Genomic DNA, 25289 nt, shown 5'->3' with positions numbered 1-25289 from the left:
CCCCATATTCCTTTTGCCCTCAATCTTTCCCAGCATCAGAGTCTTATCCAATGAGTCAGCTCTTCCCATCAGGTGGCCAAAGTATTGGAGCTTCAGCATCAGTCTTTCCAATTAATATTCAGGACTGATCTCCTTTAGGATAGACTGGTTTGATCTCCTTGCAGTCCAAGGGACTCTCAAGAGTCTTCTCCAAGAACACAGTTCAAAAGCATCAATTCTTCAGCGCTCAGCCTTCTTTATGGTCCAATTCTCACATCCGTACATGACTCCTGGAAAAACCACAGCTTTGACTGGATGGACCTTTGTCGGCAAAGTGAGGTCTCTGGTTTTTAATATGCTGTCTAGGTCTGTTATAGCTTTTCTTCCAGGGAGCAAGCATCTTTTAATTTCATGGCTGAAGTCACCGTCAGTCGCAGCAGTGGGGGAGGACTTTTCCTCAGATTACTGGAACTGTCCTTTCTCTCCAGGGGCTCCGACTTCTAGGCTGTGAGCAGGGACCCCCTAACTGAGCCATATCCAGACACCCACCTGGTCCCCGGGGCTCAGTCTGCGGTAGGGGTTCGGCACGGAGGGTCCTTGTCTACCCTCTCTCACCACTTTCCCTTTGTTCCCTTTAACTTGTTTCTCCCCTTCGTTTTTTTTCTCAATTAAAAAAAAAAAAAAAGCTGTAGAAGTAAAACATGCCCAGCAAGTAGTACAATATAGAAGGGTACTGAGGCCCTCCCTCAAACTCCAGATAGCCCCAGAGGTGACCATCGTTACCACCTCCCGACAGTGAGACGTTGGTTTAGCACTGCCACCCCACAGGTCTGCAGGTGGCACCATGCGTCCCGTCCCCTTACAGCCTCTGCAGGGCTTCCTCCCACGCCTGGTCCACCCCGCTCTGCCGCATTCTTCCCAGAGCGGCAGTGGCCCCTGATCCGTGGCCTTTTTAAAAAAAAAATTTATTTATTTATTTTTTAATTTTAATTGGATGCTAATTACTTTACAGTATTGTGGTCGTTTTTGCCATACATTCACATAAATCAGCCATGGATGTACATGTGTTCCCCATTCTGACTTTTGCTCCCACCTCCCTCCCCATCTGTTGCCCTTGAGGTTTGAGATTGTTGAATGTTCTGATGAACCCTTTTGCTTTCTCTGCATTTTGAAAATTACACCCATAGAAAAAGTTCCTACCCCTGAAATTTCCAGATCCAAGGTTGGGGACCCTGAATTTTGAGACATACTGCCTGCTGAAATGAGCGACAGACCTGCCCAACAGACAGAGTGCCTGTGAGGACCTGTGTGTCTCCCCAGCACTGGATACTGCCAGGCTTAATTAGGGCGTGTAGGTCCGAAAGTGGCAAGAGCTACCTTGCTTTAATCCTGGTTCCCCGAGCCGCCCCATGACATAGTTTAACTGGCTGCCCCAGGCCCCTGGGGACATTGTTTCTGACTCCAGAGGGCACTTCTGTATGGGCTACACCCGGCAGGTGAAGAGGCTGGGGGCTGGACCCTAGGGTCGAGTCCCTGACTGGCTGCTGCCTACAGAGGACCTTGGCCAAGCTCTTGCTGGCTCATCTCTCAAGACCCTCGGGAAATTTTAATCGAGTCTAGCCATGGCTCTGCCTGGCAAGGTGCTGAGAGTTACTTACCATGTGTGTGCGTGCTAAGTCGCTTCAGTCGTGTCTGACCCTTTGTGACCCTATGACCTGTAGCCCGCCAGGCTCCTCTGTCCATGGGATATCGTAGGCAAGAGTACTGGAGTGGGTTGCCATTCCCTATTACAGGGGATCTTTCCAACCCAGGGATCGAACCTGCATCTCTTATGTCTCCTGCATTGGCAGGTGGGTTCCTTACTCCTAGTGCCACCTGGGAAGTCCTTGTTTGACCACAACTGGAAATCCGTGTACCACGGTGACTGGCACATTGTGGAAAAGTTTCATAAAGGGGCAATACTTCCCCCATCACATGTAGTGTACTCTGTGATTCTTCACTTTATTTTTTAAAATGCTGGTCATGGGAAGTGGCATTTCTCTGTTCTCTCTCCAAGGCCCGTGGGAGTTGTGAAGATGCTTCCTGGGGCTGGGCTTCCCTGGGACCCTGGAGACCTGGAGAACCTCCTCCAGGGACACGGTGCAGAGTCTCGGCTAGGATTGGGTCATGGAGGGGAAGCTGAGTGGGAGACCTGACTTGACCTTCACGGCCCTCTGGCTCTTTTCCCCTTAGGCCCCTCCAGACCCATGTCCCTGTGTGGGGGGCACACAGTCCCTTTCAACCCAGAGTGGGGGCCGGGCCCTGTCATTGTCACTTGCTGGGGTTCGGGACCTGTGAGAAGCATGGGACCCCAGAAGGCCTGGGAAGCGCTGCCACTCCACTCAGCTTTGTGGAGGGTCCTTCCTCCCCACCCTCTACCTCCTAACTTTCTCTTGTTTTGGGTTCAAGGGTGGCCCTCCTCTAATTATAGTACCCGCCTGGCCTAATTATAGCCTGGGCTAATTTGTTAATGGCTTTGGGAACTGAGAGCCTTGCCTTGGGCAGGATCATGGCTCCTGGGTACTCCCAGGAGAGTTATGCCAAGGGGCACTTGCTGAAGGAATGTGGCTGGCCCTTGAGGCCCCCTGGGAGCCCGGTGTCCACCCGGCGCACTCGGGGCTCTGATGGAGGCTGTCTGTGTCTGCAGGTTGTCAGGGTGGGGCTCTCCCCCTCCCAGGAGCCCCTGATACGCCACACCAAGCTGGGACTTGCCATCTTCATTCTATTTAAACACATGGTCCTAAATTAAAAGATACTTTTGGTTTTCCTTTCTGTACAAGCAATATCCTTTTTCAGCAACAACTTCAGGACTGGTGACCCCAAGTGTGTTAATATTTTGTTCAAGGAGTCTCAGGACTGGTCTCTCTGCTCCTCCAACTTACTACATTTTCTCCTCAGGGAAGTCCCACCTGGCCATCGTGCAGAAGGTGAACAACGAGGGCGAAGGTGACCCCTTCTACGAAGTGCTGGGCCTGGTCACCCTGGAGGATGTCATCGAGGAGATCATTAAGTCCGAGATCCTGGATGAGTCTGATATGTACAGTGAGTTCCCCGCCCCGCCTGCCTCGCTCGGACGGACATCTGCTGTCCTGGGATGGGAAGGCCGAGTGTGAGGCCAGGGCCGTCCTTCCTCCCGGCCTTTGTGTCTCAGTCCAGATGCTGTTGCTGCTGCTGCTTCTGGTGGAAGGAGGGCCCGCTAAGCTGGGAGCCAGCGGGTGGACTCTAGTCTGTTCCTGAGTCCTTGCAGGACGCTGGCCTCAGTTCCAGATTCTCTCTTGCAGCTGACAACCGAAGCCGGAAACGGGTCTCTGAGAAGAACAAGCGCGACTTCTCAGCCTTCAAAGATGCTGACAATGAACTCAAGGTGAAAATTTCACCTCAGCTACTTCTGGCTGCTCATCGCTTCTTGTCCACGGGTAAGAGCAAGAGGGGGCCCTTCGGGTAGGGGCAGAATGTAGCCGTGGAAGGAGCCGTTCTGGCTTCTCCTCCCTAGAGGGCTGTGGCAGATGAAGGGCCCAGGGCAAGCTTGGCTGCCTCTGGAAGGGGGCGAGGCGTTGTCCCTTCATTCACCCTGACTCCTGACCATCCCTGCAGTTTATTTTCCCTGTTAATGAGTTGCTTCTGCAAACTTCCAGGAAGCGTCTGGGTTTGTTATGGAGGTTTGATGCTGGGAGGATGGGAGGTGGGCACCAGGTTCCCCATTGAGGAGGGAGAAGAAGACCCTTCCACATGCCGCCTCCCAGTGGGTGTACCTGCAGCCCTGCGCACTCATCCTCTCCAAGCCCCTGGATCCTGCTCTGTTCTCGTCTCTCCACCTCCCTCCACCTGCATCTGCCAGGTCCCACGGGACCTGACCTGCCAGTCAATCATTTTTCTCTCTTCTCACCCCTGATTCATAGCTCCCTTGGAGACCTGGGTGATTAAATAGGAAAATGCCTGCCTGCCTGCCTGCCCCATCCTCTCCCCTCACTCTTGACTTCCTTCCCGCCCTCACTTGCTGAAGCTGTGATCCTGTGATTTTTCTGCCAGGATATGGATGCTGTGGACTCTGACAACAGCACTAGTCATGTGTACCAGGCACTTCCCACATGGCACGCACGTGTCTCAGTGTCTTACGTCTGTTATCCCATTTCAGCAAGCAGTGACCCCATGAAGTTTTAAATCCCCATTTTACAGATGAGGAAACTGAGACTCAGGTGAAGGAATGTGCCCGAGGTCATGTTCTATTAGTGCAGGAGCCATGGTTCCAGCAGGCAGACAGCTTCATGTCTACTGAGGCCAGAGCCAAGGGCGCACCCCCTGCCCACCCTAGGGAGGCAGGGCCAGGCGATGAGGAGCTGTCCAGCACAGGTGTGACTGACCCCAGGTGCCGCCTGGCCTCCTGCGAAACCCTCCTCTCTCCTCCCCCAGAGGTCCCCCAGTTCAGCCCTTCTCTGATATCAGAGAAGATCCTGCTGCGGCTGCTTAAGTACCCAGACGTCATCCAGGAGCTCAAGTTTGACGAGCACAACAAGCACTACGTCCGTCATTACCTGTACACGCGCAATAAGCCGGCCGACTACTTCGTCCTCATCCTGCAGGTGGGCCTGCCCCCTCCGTGCCCTCTGCCCACCCCCCATTGCCCATCCTCCTCCGGAGGCCCCCCTTGGCCTCCTCGCGGTCTCGGGGTCTCAGCGCCTCCACAGGGCCCGCAGCCCCACTCACGCCTCACTCCTCCAGCTCATCTCCCTGGTGGTGTTCTCTCTCTCTCTGACCATGACCTGTGTCCTTTCAGGGGAAGGTGGAGGTGGAGGCCGGGAAGGAGAACATGAAGTTTGAGACGGGTGCCTTCTCCTACTATGGGACCATGGCCCTGTCCTCGGCCCCTTCTGGTGAGTCGTTGGACCGCCCCCCAGCACGTCTGGAGGGGGTCGGGATATGGGCGGGCTGCCCCCCCACCAGAACCTGGGGCCTTCGGGGAGGGGTGGCCAGTGAGGGCCCGGACTTTGAGGAGGTAGGCTGGAGAAATGACTCGCCTGTGGGGACAGGGGTCCGAGGGTGGAGGGAGGAGACGGGAAGGGGATTCTGAGCAGAGCCTGGAGGGGAGCTGAGAGTGTGTTCTGAGATGGTGAGACGAGCCTGGAGAAGACAAGGGAGCTGGTGGGTGTGTGTCAGGGAGGCCCAGGAAGTCGATGGCGTTTGCTCATAATACGAAGCAAGAGGCCGTTAGTGGCCCGTGAGCAGGGGGACCTATAGCAACAGAGTGGGCAAGCCGGGCAAGCAGGCCACCGTGGCCATGATGGTGGAGAACAGTTGAGAGAGAGGCAGGTGGAGGGAGCTGTGTGGCCTCACTAGAGAAGACCGGGCCAGGGGAGTCGATGGGGTAAGGAATCCGAGGCGCCCATGGTCGGGGGCCAGGCCAGGGCCTGTTGGCCATGCAGTAAAGGGGCTGAGCCGCCGCCTTTTGGTTAAGAGTCAGTTCTAATGGAATAAAGGAGCTCGGGGACAGAGAAAGGACTGGGCAGCCTCTGAGAAGGCCTCTCTTGCCACTCCAGGGCCCTCTGCTTCTCCACTGTTAGGTGGCTCAGGCTCCTGTTACCAGAGGGGCCTTGTGGCTGGAGTGGGCGCCCTGCAGACAAGGCCCAGTGTCACCCAACTCGGCATCTCGCTAGTGGTGTGACGCTTCCAAGCCTTGAGAGCAGCCACAGGTTCTGCAGGCTGGAGGGGGGAAGTCTGCTTTGGTGCTGAGCACAGGCGCATGGTAGGGGGAGAGGGGCGCCTTCACGCTGTGCCTGCTGCTATCCTTTGACAAAGAAGACCTCCCTGTGGGCGGCCTGGCACACATGCGTATTGACAGTTCAGCTCATCTAGCAGCCCGAGCAGGCACCTGCTAGGAGGGGGATGGGAAACAAGGCTCCAGAGCCGGGTTTGGGAACAGGCGGCCCCTGCCCAGGTGCTCCATGCCTGGGGAGGACGTCTCTGCCCCTCCTAGGAGGACCTCTTACCATCCAGCTTCGGGAAGCCTTCTAAAGCAGGGCACACCATCACAGGACATTCCTCTAAGCGCTGTTTCTCTGCAGTGATGCCTCAGAGCCAGGTTGGGGGCCTGGGCCCTGTCTTGACCTGGAGGCCCCTCCTTCCCACGTCAGTGGCTGGAAGGGAGGGGAGATGACTTTTGGGGGCTCTGGTTCACTGTGAGAGCTCTGGCCCCACGCCGCCAGCTCTGCCCTTCTCTGGTCAGGGCCCAGTTGTGGGCTCTGGGCACCCTCCCCGTCAGAGCCGGGTCCCCTTTCCCATGGCACCCCGTCTCTGCTCAAGGCAGCTGGCCCCCAGCAGGTCTGCCTCTCCCTGCTGTTCCTGTGGCTCAGTGTCCACCCTCCCACCACTGACCTTCTCCTCTTTTGCTCCAGTACCTTCCACCCTGGTTGGGTGTCCGCCTGGCAAGCGGAACTCCCTGCTCTCCTGGCTCTCAGGTAACGAGGCACGGCTAGACGATGCGCACTGCCACCTGTCGCCTGCATCCTGCCGCTGCATTAACCTCTCCCAGCAGGCACTGGGGCCACCTCCGCCCCTCCTCCCGGCACCTGTGCCCCCCCCCCCCCCGCCCGTTCACATGTGTGGGCCAGCCTGACAGGTGTTGGTTCTGCTTGACCTGGGCTTCTGTGTTACTGTGTCCCTTTGCCCAGGTCCTGGAAGGGTTTCCCTGAGGGTCCTTCAGTCTTTGAGAAGACTGGTGCACACACACATACACCCGCACGTGACAGGCTGGGAGTGAAGGGCCGTTCCCGGCCAGGCCAGGCGAGCCCTGCTGCTCAGGGCCACACAGACTCCAGCAGGACGACTTGTCGCCTCTCAGCATTCTTGCCTGGAGAGTCCCAAGGACCAAGGCGCCTGGGGGACTGCAGTCCACAGGGTTGCAAAGAGTCGGGCACGACCGAAGCGACTGAGCACACACACACATGCAACTTTCTCTAAAAGAAGCTTCCCTTCCCACCTTTCCTCACAAGCTTTGCTTTTTTATTCTGTGGCTAAAATGGTGTCCACTGGCCAGGGGGAGGCAGCCTCTTGGAGTCAGAAGTGCGGCCACAGTCAGACTGCCCTGGTTGAGTGGCGTCTCCGCCAAGACCAGCTGAATGGTTCTGGGAGCTGACTGACCTCTGAGTCTTGATTTCCTCCTGTGAAATGGGAACAAGACATGTACCCACTTCTTAAGAATTGTTGGTCGCAGTAGGCAAGAGAATTGATATAAAATGTTTAGCTAGAGCTCAATTACTACTTGTACTTTCTCTATTATAGTGAAACCAGGAAGCATTTGGGAAAAGGCCAAAGGCCCTGTGCTGTTTCTGGCCTTCCTCAGGTCACACTCCTGAGCGCTGAACCAGGGTCGCTGGGAACCGTGTTGGCCCCAGCATCTTTCAGTTCATGGGATTCCCGTATCCCGTGTACACTGGGGCAGCAGAGGTCCTGATGTCAGACCCGTGGCCTGGGCTGCTGCGCCCGGGGGAGAGGAGCACAGCGAGTGTCTCTGAGCTCCAGTTTCCCTGCATAGCTTAAAGTAGCTCCCGCGGCCCTGGCCGTCCTAGAAACCTATCATTTCAGGCACCTGTTTCCCATTGATGTTCATATAGTTGGGCTATTTTCCTTCTTAAATATACGAAAGCACACTTTAAAAAAAAACTGATTCTCTTAAAAAAGTAAAAAGGTGACTTAGCAGTCACTGGTCCCACCTTTTGGCTGTAATGAGTGGCCTTTGAGCAGGAGGCTGCCTGATGAGAACGGAGTGGACGGCGTCGGTCTTCACTGGCCAGCCCCTCAGCCTCACTCTCCTCTCCTGCACTTGCTCCTGTCTCATAGATGGCGGGGTTGACACACGTATGGCTTGAATCCTCATGTCTTTACCTGATATGGGACCAGAGACACTTTTCCATAAGCTTTCTAGTTAGAGCTATGCAGGGTCTCACCAAGCAGAAGTGCCTTCGTTTGTTACTTCCCCCTTATGCATGTTCATGGGGGTCTGTATTCTAAACAATGGCGTGATGTAGACCTCTTTATGGAAAAACTTCTTCTGTGTTTAAGATTATGTCCTTAGAATATTATTTACAGAGATGGAATTACCAAGTCAAAATTGCCTGGGTTTTTTTTGTTACTTTTTTGGGTTTGTTTTAATAGTAACATAGCTTATTTAGAAAATTAGGAAAAATCCTAAGAAAATTAAGTATCATAATTTCATTATTCAGAAACAAAACTTCGTATTTTTTAAATTCCTAGGACCTCTGTTTTAACAGACCATGTGACTAATGTATGTTGGTTTAAATTCACTTCCTATCTCTGGAGTGTTAATAAGCATTAATTAAAAGCATTATGTCATCGAAATAATTAATGTTAAACAGTAAGAAATATTGACCTTCAAGGTGTTACTTAAGTTTGAATGAGTGATAGATGCACATGGTCCTCTAGTGGTTGTATACCAGGGGTCCCCAACCTCCGGAATCTAATGCCTGATAATCCGACGTGGAGCCGATGTAATAATAATAGAAATAAAGTGACAGTAAATGTAGTGTCCTCGAATTGTCCCAAAACCATCCGCCCTCACCCTGGTCCATGGAAGAATTGTTTTGCATGGAACTGGACCCTGGTGCCAGAAAGGTTGGGGATTGCTGTTGTATGCTACCCATCTTGGAATATCCAGACTGTGTGTTCCTAGTTTTATGAATGAAATTCAGTTGGGGAGTATTACTGAATTCAGTCTCAGTTGGTTCAGTCAGTTACCTAGACTCAGTGGTTGCTTTTTTCACTGGGCTGTTTGTTAGAATAGTTAACTGAGTCATTAGTAAGTTAGTAGTTAACTAAGCAAATCAGCTTAGGCCACTATCTGTTTGTTTAAAACAAGCCAGCATGCCTTCACAATTAACTTCTTGGTGCATTTCATTGTTCTCTGAATGTTCCCCCAAAATACGAGCTAATGAGGTACAATCATGTGTGTGCCCTTGCTTTTGCAAAATAAGGACCTGGTTCCTTCCTCATTGGAGGTTGAGTCATTCCCTTTTCCTGGTTACTATCAGCTGAATGAAGCCTGTTCTGCCCCTAGTGATGGGAAGAGGCACTGCCATAGCTACCCCAGGGCTCTGCCTCATGGGATGGAGACTGGGATCAGTTTCCAGGCACCCCAGCGTGGGAAGCTGGAGCTCTGGGGCCTCCAGGTTCCTGTGAGAAGAGTCTGCTGCCTCCATCCCCCTGCCAGACTGGCTGGGCTCAGCAGACACAGGCAGGACTGTTCCACACACAAGTCTCATGGAACACGGTTTTGAGCTCTTAGAAGCATTTTGAGATACGAGCAGGGTGTCACGTTGGGGGTGTCTGTATGTATGGTGAGAGAGTACAAACTGTAGGTTTTCCTCTTCATATAGTTTAAAAGTGTGCAGTTTACATCCCTTGACAGAAGTGGGCATTGAGATGCTGTCTACCACACTCGGGCCATCTCTGTGTTGCCCCTGCCTCATTACTTGTCGGGGGAAATGAGAGCTTTTGTAGACATAAACTTTCTGTGTCTCAGGTTTTTGTTTTCTGTTTTGTTCTCTGTTCGGGTAGACTTTTGAATACTTACTGCACAACACTTCTAAACAAACTAACTCGTTTGCTCTGATGAAGTCAGACCTTGAGTAAGGGCTTTGTTTGCACCCAAGAACTTCCCGTTTCCAGTGAGGGCACCACTGCCCAGGCGTCTGAGGGACAAGGTTGGACAGGAAGCTGTGAGGGGCACCAGGCCGGCCCCTGATCTCACGGTCTCTCTCCCCACCACAGACCGCTCCCCATCCCACCCCACGGCCCTCAGCCGCTCGGCCTCCCTCAGCTACCCAGACCGCTCAGAAACGGCAAGCACCGTGCCCTTGGCAGGCAGCAGCAACCAGTTTGGCAGCTCGATCCTGGGCCAGTACATCTCTGACTTCAGCGTGCGGGCACTCATGGACCTCCAATACATTAAGGTGAGCACTCCCACAGCCCTCTGCCTGGGGCAGTCCCGTCCTCTGCCTCCAGTCCATCGGCAGCTTCTTTGATCCACTGCACCCAGCATGGATAGGCTTCCCAGGTGTTGCTAGTGGTAAAGAACCCGCCTGCCAATGCAGGAAACACAAGATCCCTGAGTTGGGAAGATCCCCTGGAGGAGGGCACGGCAACCCACTCCAGTATTCTTGCCTGGAGAATCCCAAGGACAGAGGAGGCTGGTGGGCTACAGTCCATGGGGTTGCAAAGAGTCGGACATGACTGAAGCTGAGCACACGGCACACGCAGGTCCAGCATGGCGGGCCCGGACCTGGGATGTGTGTCCTTCCTACTCTGGCTTCTCACTCTTTGGTGGGGGGTGCTTCTGAGACCCTCTGCCCTGGGTCATGCCCTCTTTCCTGGACTCAGCTTCCATCCCTGCCACGTTTCCCTGGCCCCCCAACCCTGCTCTCAGTGACCACCCCACCCCTGCCCACCCCCCTGCAGATCACCCGGCAACAGTACCAGAACGGGCTGCTGGCCTCACGCATGGAGAACTGCCCCCAGTTCCCCCTGGACGGGTGCACCCTCTGCACCGAGAACTCAGCTGACAAGGCCGAGCTGCCGCTGGCGGACGAGACCACGAACCTGCTGAATGAGCGCAACTCCTTGCTGCACCGAACGTCTCACGAGAGCGCCATCTGACAGGAGGGCCCGGGGTCCCCCGCCAGCCCCGCGGGGGCCTCCCCAGTGGGCCCACAAGAGGACAGGGGGCCTGTTAGGCCGGAAGGGGTACAGTTACCCTGTCTGACTGAGCAGCCAGAGGGTCCCCTGCCTGAGGGGGACCTGGTCTCTGACAGGGTCCTCTGAACAGCTCGGAGGTGGCAGCTGCACGGCCCCGGACCGTGGGGCAGTATACCGGCGACCAGGAGCGCTCCTAAACTCAGCTCGTTGCACCTCTTTTTAAATGTCAGGGGGAAGGGAAGACAGGGTTAAGGAACTTTAAAAGCAATTCTTTTCCCACAGAAACTTTAAAAGGGGCAGGGTGTCTCACCCCGGGAAGCAGTAGCCATAGTGTGCTCCCAGTTGTGACCTTCTGGCTGCATCCCCGACTCAGGGAGCCAACTCTCCCTACTCCTGTTCCACGTCCTCCAGAGATGGCACCACTGCAGCCTCCTGGGGGAGGATTTCTTCTTGGGAGAGAAGACAGTTCTTCCCAGGAAGCAAAGAACCAAATAGCGCTGAGAACAACTGCCTGGACGCACACTAAGGCTCACCTGTCGTCACCGAGGCCAAGGGGTTTTTCTGGGAACCCTGGTCAGGGAGGTGACAGTCCCAGCTGTGGAGAGGAGCATGCCTCCTCCTGTCAATCGCTGGACCCAGGAACCTCCTAGAACTCTGCTGATGGGGTCTCCTGGTGAGTTGGGCTGGGCCGAGGCCTCTCAGCCCTGTGCCCACAGTCTGCCTCACGTCCACCCCTTTGGACAGCTCTCCCCTTGTCGTGGGACTGACTCCGAAGTATTAGGCGGGGTCTCACACCATTAAGACTGCTAACCAGACTGCTCCCCAGGCCCTGCCCTCAGTTTCACCAAAGGTTTTCCCCCAGTGGGGAGAGTGTCTATGTTACGGGGTTTACCTGTGATGCTCTTTTCGGGGCCAGGAGGGAACTTGGTCATGAGCGTCTACATTGTTAGCAGTCAGTTCATCCCCCTCCCACTCCATAGCCAAAGTCAAGTCTCATTACTGACCCACAAAGCCCTTCTCTCCAGATTCCCTGCTTCTAATCCCAAACCCCAGTGTCTCTTGGGGATTGAGGTCAGGAGGACGTGTAGGAAGCCAACACAAGTCGGTTCTTCATGCCCTTTCCTCTGTGGCCAAGGCTTACATGACCTTGTTCACGCACTTACAGAACCCGGGAAAGGAGGTTTCCACCTAGAAGGCACCCAGCCAGCAGCCCTGTCCTACCCACGTGTGTGATCCTAATGTGAGCTGTCATCCTGGTCTTTGCTGAAGCCTGTGGTGCTGGACCCTGGGTGCCCCAGCCCCATGCAGTCCTGCACCTTCTCCCTGAGCAGCAGGCTTCCCACTGTCGGGGAGGCTGTGGGACCGAGGTCCGCTTTGACCCTTTGGTTGGGTGGAACGGTTGCTGGGGGGCCTGGAACAGACGAGGGAGCCTCGCAGGCCTTCCCGCATGTTGTTTATTCACGTCTTTCCTCAACCCGTGAGACCTGGTACCCGAAGTGCTCTGCTGGCAGTGATCGGGAAACGGCTTGCACCAAGCATGCTGGGCCCTGGTCAGTGTAACAGGCCTCACCAGTGACAGAAGTGATTCCCACAAGTCTGGGGAGAAGGTGGTGACACCTGTGGGTTCTCGGCCATAAGGAAGACACCAGACCTTCGTGCCCTGTCCAGGGAAACCCCTTAGTTTTCTCCAGGAGCAGCTTGCGCTCCGCGTCCACATGGGGGCTTGCAGTACGGTTTTCCTGGGGTCTGAGTGCTGCCTGAGCCCACCCACTGCCCGAACCTAGTGTTTGTGTGTGAAGTCCATGGAGCAGGTACACACACTTCCACGGCTACCTCTCTGCACACACAGATGCTCTCAAGAGATGGTCCCTCCTCCCCACCTCTCCCTGTCCCCATTTATAATCACTTTTTGCAGAGGGTCATGGTTATTTCCAATATTACTGGTCCGATGACTTCCTCTTCCCAGTGCAATTTCTCATTTCCTATTCCAGCCTCTGGTTCCTGGGCTGAGCCGTACCCTGGACCTGGCCCAGCCCTGCGTGTCTTCCCATGGAAGGGGGACCTCCGCAAACAGCAGGCCTCCATGTGGGTAGGCGAGTCACAGCCACCGTAGCAAGTAACTCGTATTTATTTTGCATAAGATTTTAATTTGTATATTTTTGTGATTTATTTTGGCATTGTTATGAGTTTTGACTCTCGGGGAGTTTTGTTGTTATGACTCTTGTGTCTTTTGTCACAAAACAATGATAATATTTGCTAAACGATATATGGAATTTATTTTTGATTGGTAATAAAAAAATGAAATATGGATAAATCTTGGCGAGCCTGCAGTTGGCCTGTCTGAGCTTAGGTCCTGTCACAGAGCTTGAAGTGGCTGTGCTTGGCTATGACAGGGCAAGAGACAAGCATCCTGGGACTGTTTAGCACTAAAAAAAAAAAAAATGAAACGGACATGTAACTTACAAAAACATAATCAAGGCTGTTGTCACAGGAGCTAGAGAGTGCCAGCTGCTGCTAGACCGATACGGCAAGTGTGCTCAACTGCCACCATTAGGAATCCAGTAAAATGGAAACCAGAGGGTCAGGGACAGCTGGAATGGGCAAACTGCCCCTCCTCTGTCCTCTAGGGGCTGAAGGAGAAAGGTGCTTGATCTAAAACTATGATTGCATTGTCTAAGAACAGCAGTTGCCTCTCGGTCCAGACTTGGGGGCTGGTTGTGGTCTCCAAGTTGGAGTGCCCACCCCAGGAGATACCACCTGGAAGGGACCTCACTGCATATCCACTCCGGAGGCTTCAGTCGGGCAGACTCCCACAGCGCCCCCAGGTGCCTCAGCCGGTGGGTACAATCGTGTGCGCCCAGGCCAGGGGCTCAAGGAAGCCTGGCTTAAGAGGGGAACTGGGGGGAATGTTAGGCATTGGGTAGGCAGAAAGGAAAGAGGACATTTCAGATAAAAGGAATAACAAATGCAGAGTCTTGTGTATAGGTGGGCAAGAATAAATTTCATTCATTCATCTGTCCCACACACATTTCAGCCTCTGCTGCATGCCACCAACCCCTCAGGCTGTCTTCTCCACCTGGATTATTCTCCCAGGTCTTTGTGAGGCTCACCCCTCGCTTCATCTAAGTCTCTGTTCAAATGCTACCTCCTTGAAGAAGTCTTCCCCCATCAGACCACCCAAAAGAGCTTGGCCCCCATCCCTCTGTCTGTCTCCTCATCTTGCCTTGTTTTTTTTCTCTGTCAAACTTAACTGTCAGGTATTAAAATAAGGATTTGTGTATTTTTTGTTGTCCTCACACTAGAGCTTAAGCTCCAGTAGGTCAGGGTATTTGTTATTTCAACAGTAGTCCCAATGCTGGAGCAGTACCTGGTGCACTGCAGGCACCAGATGCAGGAAATACTTGTTGAATGAACGAATGAATGGGCCTTACCAGAAGGTAAGTACCGGATTTTATTGGAGGGGAGCATGCTGCTCCTATAACCTTGACTGAACCTAGTAAAGATGGTCGAGGAAAACTGGCTGGAGGAAGTGATGTATACAGACGTGAGAGAGAAGCAGGAGTCAGTCAGGGGTCACACACAATAGTTATGGGTTTAAAACTCAAGAATAAATATTTCAATAAAACATGGAAATGTCTTGAGCTGAATGGCCAGAAAGGAAAATCGCCCATGAGGGACTTGGAAGTCTGCTGACAAGTGTCTCCACCGATGCTGCAATAATGGACCAAAGAATGGTGCGGAGCCACGGAAGAGAGAAGCTGGGAAAGTGGTGTGGGACCTATGTTGTTCATAGAAGGTCATTCATGGGCAACTTTGTTTGCCCTGCGCTGGATCCTTGGGTCTCATGGTTTAAATCATTCGTGTTTTCCAAGTGTGATCTGATTGTTCTATCTAAAGGTTTCTCTGCCAAAATAAGTTACAAGGTTGTTTTCCAAGGGAGCCTGAGCCCAGAGGAAAAGTCACAGGTCAGAGCCCTGTGTAGAGGTACTGGGTGTTTTTCCCACCTTACCTCTGGAACTGTTCTTTGCTGGTTAACTTTTCAGGCATGTAGCTCATTTCAAGCATGCTGTCCATTCTATCTCTGTCAGCATTTTTATCTGGACTTGGAGACAAGTGTGAACCAAAGGGACTGAGTCTATTATTATTTTTTCAAAAGAGGCATGCCAGTCCGGTGGAAAGGGTCAAAGGTCATAATTGCTTCTGTTGGCAGCTTATTCTGGAATTTTTCACACAATACTTATGTTGGTCACTCACCACAGGTTTACTCATTTTTGCACATTACCTTCCACACAAGTATATTTCACTTAACTGTGACCACAGTGCCTAAGCTTTTTAATAGTATTTTCATGACAATATATGTGTTTCTATACAGTCCATGCAAAGCCCATTTTAAATAACACTCATATGGATCGTCTTATCAGTCTACTTATGTTAGGAAGGTTGAAAATACATTAAAATGTAGAAAATACAAAAAAAACATTTTGTTGGCACACTTATAGAGAAGTCTTGTTAGCTTGTCCATTTCCTTCCAACCAGGTAAAGTTCACATATAACAGGTTGAGGAACATTCCATACTGTCAAGGACCATACAGTCTTCTAAAACAACAATCCGGGGAGGATCCTCTTGAACAGTTCCTGTTCGTCGTTAGGAATTATTTTCCCAAGGATCCTCTGCTAGAAGTGAAGTGACCAGATACTGTAATTCCTGACAGAGATGCCAACTCCTAGTGTGGCTGGGATGGCTACAGGATATTAGGCTGGTCGCTTTGGAATCTATCATCCGTGCACGAGTAGTGTTCACTTTTCTCTGGTAAAGTGTATTAATTAACGAAGTAGCTGCAAGGCTCCAATGAGGCAGTGATTTCGTGTGTTTACATTCTTCGTTCTCTCTGGCAGGGTGCAAGTTCATCTAAGGAGGGACTGTGTGTTTACGTCCCAGACCCATAGCAGAGTCGCGCGCGACAAGGAATACTTAAAATAAGCTTTAGCTTCCGACGCCCAGTCGCCGGTTCTTTTAGCCCTCTTCGAGGTTTGGGTCGTTGGTTTCTGAGAAAACGGACCATCTCCCTTCGTTGAATACTCTAGCTGCAGTTTCAGGAGCGCCACTCCTCTCGGCGGCCCGAGTCCCGAGTCAGGGACTTCCCAGAGTACGGGCCTGGCCTCCCGGCGCTGGGGACGGCCGGAGAGAACCGGACGCCCGCGGAGAGCGGGCCAGCTCGCCGCCCAGCGTCCTCCGGTTGCCGCGGCCCAGGCCCACAGGGCCAAGAGCCCCACGCCCCCGGCCCGCCCCGGGATCTCGCCGCCGCTTGTTTACTCCCCGGCGCAGCCTAGTCCGACCCTGGGGCCCGCCCCCACCAGCCGCCTATTGGCTGAGGAGACTCCAGGGCTGGCGACGATTGGCCCGGCGGAGGCGGAGAGGTAGGCTGCGCGGGAGGCCGAGAGGGGGCAGCAGGCGATGGCGGCGGCGGCGGCGGCGGGTCGGCTAGGCTGGTTGCTCGCCGCGCTCTGCCTGGGCAACGCCGCCGGCGAGGCGGCGCCGGACCCGCGAGTGCTGGGCGTCTGTCTAGAGGAGGACGGAGCGGCGGGCGCGGGGTGGGCGCACGAAGGGGAGGTGCGGGCAGCGCCGGAGGCCACCTTCCGCTTGCGCCTCTTCGGCTCGGGCTTCTCCAACAGCTCCTGGTCCTGGGTGGCTCCTGAGGGGGCGGGTTGCCCCGAGGGCGGGCCGGCCGCGGCGCCCGACGAAGCGGCGGCCCCCACGGGCGAGTGGCGTGCGTTGCTGCGCCTGCGCGCCGAGGACGCGCGCCCGCACTCTGTGCGGCTGGCGGTGCGCGGGGAGCCTGGCGGTTCGGCGGCCGAAGAGGCGGCAGCCCTCACGGGCGAGTGGCGCGCACTGCTGCGCCTGCGCGCCGAGGCCGCACGCCCGCACTCGGCGCTGCTGGCCGTGCGTGTGGAGCCGGGCGGCTCGGCGGCCGAGGAGGAGGCGCCGCCCTGGGCTCTGGGCCTGGGGGCGGCGGGGCTGTTGGCGCTGGCGGCTCTGGCGCGGGGCCTGCAGCTGAGCGCACTGGCGCTGGCGCCCGCCGAGGTGCAGGTGCTGCGCGAGAGCGGCTCGGAGGCGGAGCGTGCGGCGGCGCGGCGCCTGGAGCCTGCACGGCGCTGGGCGGGCTGCGCCCTGGGCGCGCTGCTGCTGCTGGCCAGCCTGGCCCAGGCGGCGCTGGCGGTTCTGCTGTACCGCGCGGCTGGCCAGCGCGCAGTCCCCGCCGTGCTAGGCAGCGCGGGGCTCGTGTTCCTGGTGGGCGAGGTGGTGCCGGCTGCCGTGAGCGGGCGCTGGACGTTGGCACTGGCGCCGCGCGCGCTGATCCTCAGCCGCCTGGCGGTGCTGCTCACCCTGCCCGTGGCGCTGCCGGTGGGCCAGCTGCTGGAGCTGGCGGCGCGGCCAGGGAGGCTGCGCGAGCGCGTGCTGGAGCTGGCGCGCGGCGGCGGCGACCCCTACAGCGATCTCAGCAAGGGCGTGTTGCCCTGCCGGACAGTGGAGGACGTGCTCACGCCCCTCGAGGACTGCTTCATGCTGGATGCCAGCACCGTGCTGGACTTCGGCGTCCTGGCCAGCATCATGCAGAGCGGCCACACGCGCATCCCCGTGTACGAGGACGAGCGCTCCAACATCGTGGACATGCTCTACCTCAAGGACTTGGCTTTCGTGGACCCCGAAGACTGCACGCCGCTCAGCACCATCACCCGCTTCTACAATCACCCACTCCACTTCGTCTTCAACGACACCAAGCTGGACGCCGTCCTGGAGGAGTTCAAGCGAGGTAACTGCTGGGGAATCGCGGAGAGGACGCGAATGTCAGCGTTCTCCCCCCAGAGAAGGAGTGGGGTTTAGGGAAGCCTTGGGGAAAGGTCCCAACTCGGTGGACGACAGGGAGGCCTCTGAGCACCCTTTTAATGAAGATGATGGTTTTGTAGCTCCGAATGATCTTGGAAAATATCATTTAAAGTCTTTCGTTCCGAAAATGACAGAACTATAAACAATAAAAATCTTTTCCGGGCAGGCACCCAGTTTGGGGAGGTATGTGTACTTAACTCTAACTTTCCAGCTCTTTACCGGGTCATTTTTGTGGGTTTGGGCTTTGTGGCAGGTCCAGACTCTTGGATAGAAACTGAAAGAACATAGAGTATAGGGTCTAGATACCTGGACGCTGTTGTTTGCACATGTATAATACCAAATTAGCTGAACCTGTGATGTTTCCAGGGCATCATTGTTAAGGTCAGTGAAAAGGGAATGCTTGATCAATACTTCCTGCAGTGTGAAAGAAGCTTCCACTTTGATTTCACCAGAAGCTACTTGATCATGGAGACCAGTTAGTCTCCCTTTCCTTAAAAAAAAAAACAAAAAAAACCTAAAACCCAAGTAAGGGCTCAAGTTTTCTTAACTCCACATTTTGTCCTCTCCTTTCACCCCGGTTCAGGTGAAAACTGAGACCCTCCCATTGTGAAGGTTTGGGTTCGCCTGCAGTCTCCCTCTCGGTAATTGGGCTTGATCATGCTTGAACTTCTGTGGGGACACTTTTGGACTTAGAATGAGCTTGATCACAAAAACTGCATAATTGAGGCCGAGAAGTGAGCAAGGCCCCTCATAATGACTTCCTGACAGCTGTGAAGTCTCCAGGTCCCGGGATCCCATAGGAGGTTCCCTGTGAGCCCCTGGACTGTCAGGGCAGGGAGGCAAAGCTCTGCCTTAATGACCGTTAGCACTGCTGTATGCCAGCCACTAGTGGCCACCCTCACGCACCATCTCCTTTAATCCTTGCAGGAGGCTTGGGTTTTGAAGAATTAGGCAGTTACTGTTACTACTGTTTCTCAGGATTGGGTGGGAGACTTTGATGGGCAGCTCTGGCTGCTCCAGTGGAGAATCTCTGGGTGCTTCTACTAGTTTCCTCAGAATGTAGCCCTGCAGCCCTGCTCTGGGGAGAGGAGCCTCCCGGGAGCAAGTGCCCATCTCCAAGTATTACGGTATTTTCTGAGGCAGTGGTGGTTCTCGTGGCTGTGTGGCCGCCGGGCTGCCCTGGAGTCAGCAGGGGAGGGTACCATCCTGCCCCTGCCATCTTTCCGCTTGAGGCCAGGCTTGACCACCAGGGCGGTGGCTGCAGGCAGAGTGTGGCACCCTCTTTAAGTGGTTTCCACAGATCACTGACTGGTGTGGAGACCAGAGTAGGGGGGTCCCCATGGTTGGGAGGGCCTAGTGAGAGGTGATGGTAGCCTGAACAAGGGTGCTCAGCAAGCGTAGAAAGGAAGACCCAAGAGAGCATTGGAAGGTGGGCTTAGGATTTTGTGGTTTGCTGAGGGGCTGTGGGGCGGGAGAAAGAGCTGAGGATGAATGTGGGTTTTGGCTTGGTGGTGGCCTTGCCTTTCCCTGAGGCCGAGCACATGCAGGAAGAGAGGACTTGGGCTTTGGGGCCGGGGCAGGCAGATGAGTTTGTTGTGAACACTGGAATTTGTGTGTGCAGTGGCCTGAGACGTGGGCTGCTACGAGCAGCCCATGTGCAGTGAAGCACAAATGAAAGTCTCAAGCAGGAGGGAAGGATCTGGATGTCAGTGGGGAGGTGGTCCCAGGGAGTGATCCTGTTAGCTGAAAGAGGGGCACTAGCAGGGCAGGAGTGGGTGGGCAGTGAGGACGGTTGCTGAGAAGAGGGGAGGGAAGGAGAGGGATCAGGAGAGGAGACTTGCATCATGTCCTTTGGCTCCAACAAGCAGGATATCCTTGACCTTGCAGGAGCAGTTGTGGCGTGGCGTGGGGAAGCGGGGGTGGGGCTAGCAGTGAAGGAGATGGGCCTTCAGGGAGGCATGGCTGCAGAGGGACGCTAGAGAGCGGTGGCCAGGAGAAGCCAGCAGGGCGGGAGGCCTTCTGCTCTGGTGCCGTTTTCCTGCCTTTTCTTTGTTAGCTTTTTAAAAATTTTTCATCAGAGGAAAACTGTTTTACGGTGTTGTGTTGGTTTCAGCTGTACAGTGACTGCAACCAGCTATAGTTTTACGTATGTCCCCTTTCTCTGCTCTTTTCATTTATTTAATTTGCCTGTGTGGCATGTGGCATCTTCCCTGACCAGGGATTGAACTGCTGCCCCTGCGGCCAGAAGCGTGGATCTCAGCCAACCATTGGACCGCCAGGAACGCTCTGCTCTTTGGTTCTAATATGGCGGAGTCCACTGGGCTTGGGTATAAATGTTGGTAGGAAGTTGCTGGTAGGGAGGGACAGTCACAGTGCAGGCTGCTCCTGTTCTGGGGTGGTGGCCTTGGGACAGGTCTGGAGAGCCCCCTTCTAGAAGGTAGTGGGGGGGATGCAGTGTGGAGGTTGAATGGAGGACTCTTTGGTCCCCTTGACCTCCTGACTCCTGTGGAGAGTGAGGGCCATTCTCAGAGCTGGATAGCCTTATCTTTCCTGTGTCACCTGAACTCTCTCCACTTCTGTGAAATGCAGTCCTTTGGCAGCTAGCTTTATGTTTCCTCACTGAAGTCCTCATTAACCCAGCCCTCTTCTTCATTCCTCTGCTCATGAACAGAGAGCATATTGTAGCCTCCTTGGTGCACGAGGTTTCAGAAATCAGTCCCCTTCCTGTCTCTCTGCTAAGTGTATGAGGCAGGGATCCCTCTGAATTCCTTGAGGTGGAAGGCCCTGGTGTCTTGGCAGTTACCATTTCAGACCCCATTCCTTTCTCTCTTTCAGATTGTGGTTTTTTCTGGAACTTTAGAGTCTGGAAGAGGCCCCTTCCCCGGTGAGGCACCCCTCAGTCAGTGTGCAGACCTGGGGTATCAGCTGATTGTTTTGTGCACGTGCTGCTAGGAGGAGTGCAGACTTCTGGAGGTGTAGTTCAGTTCAGTCCCTCAGTTGTGTCCGACTCTTTGTGACCCCATGGACTGCAGCACACCAGGCTTCCCTGTCGACAGCATCACCAACTCCCAGAGCTTACTCAAACTCATGTCCATTGAGTCAGTGATGCCATCCAACCGTCTCATCCTCTGTCGTCCCCTTCTCCTCCTGCCTTCAATCTTTCCCAGCATCAGCGTCTTTTCCAATGAGTCAGCTCTTCACATCAGGTGGCCAAAGTATTGGAGCTCCAGCATCAGTCCTTCCAGTGAAGATTCAGGACTGATTTCCTTTAGGATTGATTGGTTTGATCTCTTTCCAATCCAAGGGACTCTCTGGAGTCTTCTCTAACACCACAGTTAAAAAGCATCAGTTCTTCTGTGCTTAACTTTCTTTTTTTAAAAATTAATTTATTTATTTTAGTTGGAGGCTAATTACTTTACAGTATTGTAGTGGTTTTTGCCGTACATTGACATGAATCAGCCATGGGTGTACATGTGTTCCCCATCCTGAACCCCCCTCCCCCCTCCCTCCCCATCCCATCCCTCAGGGTCATCCCAGTGCACCAGCCTGAGCGCCCTGCCTCATGCATCGAACCTGAACTGGCGATCTGTTTCACATGTGATAATATACATGTTTCAATGCTATTCTCTCAAATCATCCTACCCTTGCCTTCCCCCACAGAGTCCAAAAGACTGTTCTATACATCTGTGTCTCTTTTGCTCTCTCGAATATAGGGTCATTGTTACCATCTTTCTAAATTCCATATATATGCGTTAGTATACTGTATTGGTGTTTTTTTTTCTGACTTACTTTACTCTGTATAATAGGCTCCAGTTTCATCCACCTCATTAGAACTGATTCAAATGTATTCTTTTTAATGGCTGAGTAATATTCCATTGTGTATTTGTACCACAGCTTTCTTATCCATTCGTCTGCCATTGGACATCTAGATTGCTTCCATGTACTGGCTATTATAAACAGTGCTGCAATAAACATTGGGGTACACATGTCTCTTTCCAATTCTGATTTCCTTGGTGTGTATGCCCAGCAGTGGGATTGCTGGGTCATATGGCAGTTCTATTTCCAGTTTTTTAAGGAATCTCCACACTGTTCTCCATAGTGGCTGTACTAGTTTGCATTCCCGCCAACAGTGTAAGAGGATTCCCTTTTCTCCACACCCTCTCCAGCATTTATTGTTTGTAGACTTTTTGATAGCAGCCATTTTGACTGGCGTGAGATGGTACCTCATTGTGGTTTTGATGTGCATTTCTCTGATAATGAGTGATGTTGAGCATCTTTTTATGTGTTTGTTAGCCATCTGTATGTCTTCTTTGGAGAAATGTCTGTTTAGTTTTTTGGCCCATTTTTTGATTGGATCATTTCTTTTTCTGGAATTGAGCTGCAGGAGCTGCTTGTATATTTTTGAGATTAATTCTTTGTCAGTTGCTTCATTTGCTATTATTTTCTCCCAATCTGAAGGCTGTCTTTGCACCTTATAGTTTCCTTCTTTGTGCAAAAGCTTTTAATTAGGTCCCATTTGTTTATTTTTTTCTTTTATTTCCATTACTCTGGGAGGTGGGTCATAGAGGATCCTGCTGTGATTTATGTCAGAGAGTGTTTTGCCTATGTTTTCCTCTAGGAGTTTTATAGTTTCTGGTCTTACGTTCAGATCTTGCATCCATTTTGAGTTTATTTCTGTGTATGGTGTTAGAAAGTGTTCTAGTTTCATTCTTTTACAAATGGTTGGCCAGTTTTCCCAGCACCACTTGTTAAAGAGATTGTCTTTTCTCCATTATATATGCTTGCCTCCTTTGTCGAAGATAAGGTATCCATAGGTGCATGGATTTATCTCTGGGCTTTCTATTTTGTTCCATTGATCTATATTTCTGTCTTTGTGCCAGTACCATACTGTCTTGATGACTGTAGCTTTGTAGTATAGTCTGAAGTCAGGAAGGTTGATTCCTCCAGTTCCATTCTTCTTTCTCAAGGTGGCTTTGGCTATTTGAGTTTTATTGTATTTCCATACAAATTGTGAAATTATTTGTTCTAGTTCTGTGAAAAATACCGTTGGTAGCGTGATAGGGATTGCATTGAATCTATAGATTACTTTGGGTAGAATGCTCATTTTCACTGTATTGATTCTTCCGATCCATGAACATGGTATATTTCTCCATCTATTTGTGTCATCTTGATTTCTTTCATCCATGTTTTATAGTTTTCTGTATATAGGTCTTTTGTTTCTTTAGGTAGATTTGTTCCGAATATTTTATTCTTTCATTGCAGTGGTGAATGGAATTGTTTCCTTAATTTCTCTGTTTTCTCCTTGTTAGTGTATAGGAATGCAAGGGATTTCTGTGTGTTAATTTTATGTCCTGCAACTTTACTATATTCATTGACTAGCTCTAATAATTTTCTGGTGGAGTCTTTAGGGTTTTCTCTGTAGAGGATCATGTCATCTGCAAACAGTGAGAGTTTTACTTCTTCTTTTTCCAGTCTGGATTCCTTTTGTTTCTTTTTCTTCTCTGATTGCTGTGGCCAAAACTTCCAAAACTATGTTGAATAGTAGTCGTGAGAGTGGACACCCTTCTCTTGTTCCTAACTTTAGGGGAATGCTTTCAATTTTTCACCACTGAGGATAATGTTTGCTGCAGGTTTGTCATATATAGCTTTTATTATGTTGAGGTATGTTCTTTCTATTCCTGCTTTCTGGAGGGTTTTTATTATAAATGGATGTTGAATTTTGTCAGAGGCTTTCTCTGCATCTATTGAGACAATCATTTGGTTTTTATCTTTCAATTTGTTAATGTGGTGTATTACATTGATTGATTGGCGGATATTAAAGAATCCTTGCATTCCTGGGATAAAGCCCACTTGGTAATGATGTATATCTTTTTAATACGTTGTTGGATTCTGTTTGCTAGGATTTTGTTAAGGATTTTTGCGTCAGTGATATTGGCCTGTAGTTTTCTTTTTTTGTGGCATCTTTGTCTGCTTTTGGTATTAGGGTGATGGTGGCCTCATAGAATGAGTTTGAAGTTTACCTTCCTCTGCAATTTTCTGGAAGAGTTTGAGTAGGATAGGTTTAACTCTTCTCTAAATTTTTGGTAGAATTTGGCTGTGAAGCCATCTGGTCCTGGGCTTTTGTTTGCTGGAAGATTTCTGATTACAGTTTCAATTTCCGTGCTTGTGATGGGTCTGTTAAGATTTTGTTTCTTCCTAGTTCAGTTTTGGAAAGTTGTACTTTTCTAAGAATTTGTCCATTTCTTCTAAGTTATTGACATATAGTTTTATTGACATTTTATTGACATATAGTTGCTGATAGTAGTCCCTTTGTATTTCTGTGTTGTCTGTTGTGATCTCTCCATTTTCATTTCTAATTTTGTTGATTTGATTCTTCTCCCTTTGTTTCTTGATGAGTCTGGCTAATGGTTTGTCTATTTTATTTATCTTCTCAAAGAGCTAGCTTTTAGCTTTATTGATTTTTGCTATGGTCTCTTTTATTTCTTTTGCATTTATTTCTGCTCTAATTTCTATGATTTCTTCTACTAACTCTGGGGTTCTTCATTTCTTCCTTTTCTAGTTGCTTTAGGTGTAGAGTTAGGTTATTTATTTGACTTTTTTCTTGTTTCTTGAGGTAAGCTTGTATTGCTATGAACCTTCCCCTTAGCACTGCTTTTACTGAGTCCCATAGGTTTTGGGTTGTTGTGTTTTGATTTTCATTCGTTTGTATGCATATTTTGATTTCTTCTGTGATTTGTTGGTTATTCAGAAGTGTGTTGTTTAGCCTCCATATGTTGGAATTTTTAATAGTTTTTTTCCTGTAGTTGACATCTAATCTTACCACATTGTGATCAGAAAAGATGCTTGAGATGATTTCAGTTTTTTTGAATTTACCAAGGCTAGATTTATGCCCAGGGATGTGATCTCTCCTGGAGAAGGTTCTGTGTGCACTTGAGAAAAAGGTGAAATTCATTGTTTTGGGGTGAAATGTCCTATAGATATCAGTTAGGTCTAACTGGTCCATTTTGTCACTTAAAGTTTGTGTTTCCTTGCTAATTTTCTGTTTAGTTGATCTATCCATAGGTGTGAGTGGGGTATTACAATCTCCCACTATTATTGTGTTACTCTTAATTTCCCCTTTCATACTTGTTAGCATTTGCCTTACATATTGCAGTGCTCCTATGTTGGGTGCAGGGCACTCTTTCTGCCCCCTTCTGATGTCTATGTCAGAAGCTTTCTCTGTCTCCTTTATACTTTAATAAAAATTTATTACACAAAAGCTCTGCATGATCAAGCCTTGTCTCTGGCCCCAGATTGAATTCTTCTCCTCCGGAGGCCAAGAGTCCCGGTGTCTTTGCGTGATTCAGCAACAACCTTTCATCTTGGGGGCTCGTCCGGGATTCTTCAGGACAAGGTATGGATGCTTGGAGCTCTAGTTCTTTGTTCTCCTAGTGAACACATTTTCTGCTGTACTTTACTAACTCTGGGCTTCCTTTGTGGCTCAGCTGGTGAAGAATCCAGCTGCAGTGCGGGTGACCTGGGTTCGATCCCTGGATTGGGAAGATCCCCTGGAGAAGGGAAAGGCTACCCACTCCAGTGTTCTGGCCTAGAGAATTCCATGGACTATAACAGTCCATGGGGTCACAAATCTGCCTTCAGTGCAGGAGACATGGGTTTGATTCCTGGATCGGGAAGATCCCTG

The 25289-nt window shown here is 51.7% G+C and overlaps 2 protein-coding genes across 2 annotated transcripts in view; both read left to right on the top strand.

Moving 5' to 3' along the window:
- Window positions 1–13036, top strand: part of CNNM4 (cyclin and CBS domain divalent metal cation transport mediator 4) — a 35734-nt gene extending 22698 nt beyond the window's left edge. The window contains exons 2-7 of the mRNA XM_061155989.1: window positions 2917–3060; window positions 3300–3434; window positions 4429–4598; window positions 4793–4889; window positions 9799–9980; window positions 10486–13036. Coding sequence (XP_061011972.1) covers window positions 2917–3060; window positions 3300–3434; window positions 4429–4598; window positions 4793–4889; window positions 9799–9980; window positions 10486–10683 — 926 coding nt within the window. The 3' untranslated portion in view covers window positions 10684–13036. The remainder of the gene's footprint in view (window positions 1–2916; window positions 3061–3299; window positions 3435–4428; window positions 4599–4792; window positions 4890–9798; window positions 9981–10485) is intronic.
- A 3141-nt stretch (window positions 13037–16177) lies between these two features.
- CNNM3 (cyclin and CBS domain divalent metal cation transport mediator 3) overlaps window positions 16178–25289 on the top strand; it is a 31256-nt gene continuing 22144 nt past the window's right edge. The window contains exons 1-2 of the mRNA XM_061155988.1: window positions 16178–16439; window positions 16581–17534. Of these exons, the coding sequence (XP_061011971.1) occupies window positions 16178–16439; window positions 16581–17534 (1216 nt within the window). The remainder of the gene's footprint in view (window positions 16440–16580; window positions 17535–25289) is intronic.

The sequence above is a fragment of the Dama dama genome, chromosome 11 (assembly GCF_033118175.1).
Source record: "Dama dama isolate Ldn47 chromosome 11, ASM3311817v1, whole genome shotgun sequence".
NCBI classification, from domain to species: domain Eukaryota; kingdom Metazoa; phylum Chordata; class Mammalia; order Artiodactyla; family Cervidae; genus Dama; species Dama dama.
The sequence above is the reverse complement of the archived record's forward strand: the minus strand, read 5'-3'. Positions and strand labels throughout refer to the sequence as shown.